The sequence below is a fragment of the Austrofundulus limnaeus genome, unplaced genomic scaffold (genome assembly GCF_001266775.1).
Source record: "Austrofundulus limnaeus strain Quisiro unplaced genomic scaffold, Austrofundulus_limnaeus-1.0 Scaffold1695, whole genome shotgun sequence".
Classification (NCBI taxonomy): Eukaryota; Metazoa; Chordata; class Actinopteri; order Cyprinodontiformes; family Rivulidae; genus Austrofundulus; species Austrofundulus limnaeus.
In genome coordinates this window covers 3,660-5,760 of record NW_013954097.1, presented here as the reverse complement: position 1 = coordinate 5,760, position 2,101 = coordinate 3,660, and the positions used below count along the sequence as shown (strand labels likewise).

General features: G+C 51.9%; 1 protein-coding gene across 1 annotated transcript in view; it reads left to right on the top strand.

Annotated features, from left to right (window-relative positions):
* Positions 1–1,796, top strand: part of taf1c (TATA-box binding protein associated factor, RNA polymerase I subunit C) — a gene marked incomplete at its 3' end in the record, with an annotated part of 8,539 nt that extends 6,743 nt beyond the window's left edge. The window contains 1 exon segment of the mRNA XM_014033319.1: positions 592–1,796. Within this exon segment, the coding sequence (XP_013888773.1) occupies positions 592–1,796 (1,205 nt within the window).
* Between the last annotated feature and the right edge of the window lie 305 nt (positions 1,797–2,101).

Below are 2,101 nucleotides of genomic sequence, written 5' to 3'. Positions count from 1 at the left end.
ATCATTCGAATGATGCCAAATTTCTAAATTATTAGAATATTTTCTTTAATTTTTTTGTAATTAAAGAAAAAAGTATGTCACAGGCACTTTAAAGTTTAGTTAAAAATAAAAGCACAGGTAATGTTTTCCTCCTTGCCTTTGTTTTAAACTAAACTTTTAGCTAAACCGAGGCACACGCATGCAACACATAGAAATAAAAAGACTTGTTGGAAATAAATAAAAATAATTAGGTATAAACATTTAAGACACACAATTGCATGTAGAAGTAAAAGGGAAAACAATTAACATATATTTAACAAACAGTAAAATATAAACTATGTGTTCAAAAATATAGACTAATTTACTGAAACTAAGCTGGAAAATAAATATAAAAGTCAATTAAAATATAAAACAGGAGATAAAGTTATTTTTTAATTGAATTGGTGCATTTTAAGTGTGTTTATTTAGTGGTTCATATAATCCTGCTTTTATTTGTAATMATGTCAGTGTTGGTCCTCCGTACTGTTGGAGCAGAGGAACAGGTCAGACATGCAGGGCTGCGGCCCCCCAGGACCGTTAGGGTGATGAAGGTTTCCTCTTCCTCCTCGGCAGGTCTGACCTGCATCCGGAGGGAAACAGGAAGTGGACGGAGCGGCGAGGAGTGCGTCTGCGTCCTGCAGCTGACGGAGGCCGGAGACGTCTTCTATCAGGTCCTCCAGCAGGACCACGAGGACCGGCCCGCCTCGGCGCTTCGGCTGCTCGCTTCGGACTCGCAGAGCGACGARGAGGTCATCGGTCCGACTCAGGCCGCCGCGGTTCCTGAAACTCCAGAGCACCGCCACGTGGACTCTGATTCGTCTGAGGGTTCTGGGGGGCGGGGCCGGCGCTTCAGACGGACGCAGCTGCAGGTGTTTGTTAACGACGACCCTGACGTAGTCACAGCCGGAGGAAACGAGTCTACAGCAGCCGAGGAAGAGGAGGGTGAAGGAGTCAGACGCTCCTGCAGGAGGAGCTGTGCTCCTGCGGCGCTCAGCAGCAGGACTCTGCTCACCTGGAAGGTGTGGCTGCAGAAACTGATGAGGCGCAGCGGCCAGGAGAAGCTCGACTCGCAGCTCCTCGTGGTGAAGACCAAAGAGCTGCTGAAGGTTCAGAGAGCGAGAGGAGCCCAGGAGGAGGAGGAGGAGGAGCTGAGGAGGGAGCTCAGGTCCTGCATGTCGAGTCGCTCGCTGCTGCTCCGCGGCGCCGCCTCAGACCCGGCGCCGCTGCCGAACAGTGTGGACGCAGCGGCATGGAGAGACCCACTCAGCCAGCGCCTGAGTGCCGCCTGGCGGGGCGAGGAGGCCTGGAGGGCCTGGTGGGACCAGCACCTGGGCCTGGACAGGAAGTCCAAGACGGAGGCTCTGAGGAGGAAGAGGAGGAGGGAGAAGGAGGCGAGGCAGGCGGCCGGGAGGCAGCTGGAGCTGAGCGGCAGCTTCACCTCCTCCGTCAGCTACCAGGCCGAGCTGGACGACTTCTCCAGCTCCGGCTGGTCCTCAGCTGCCAGTCAGGGGGCGTGGTCTGACKTGGACCACGTGTCGGGGGACAACCAGACAAGTTCTCCCAAGAGTCTGGAGTCCTCCACACCGTCTAACATCCTAATGGACCCCCTGGTTCCCTCCCTGACCCCCTCCCTGACCCAATCCCTGACCCCCGCCCTGCAGAAGGATGTAAAAGACCACCCGGCTCCATCAACAGAACTTCCTGAGACCTCACAGTCCAGTCTGAGGAGGACCAGACGTCCCCTCGCAGACTTCATGGACTCTTTGGTCGAACCACAGGTAAGATGAAGGTTCTGGTCCCACATCTGGGTCCACTGGGTTCTTGTCCCACATCTGGGTCCACTGGGTTCTGGTCCCACATCTGGGTCCACTGGGTTCTGGTCCCACATCTGGGTCCACTGGGTTCTGGTCCAATAGGTTGTTTTAGTTTAGCTTTCAGAATGTTTCTTCTAGCTAGCCTTTTTTAGCTTTTAGCAAGCTTTAGCTTTTTATTAGCATTTTACTGCACTTAGCTGTTAGCTAACATTTTGCATCTCTTTGCGTTTAGCTTATGTTTTGCTACTCTAAGCTAAAATAATAATAAT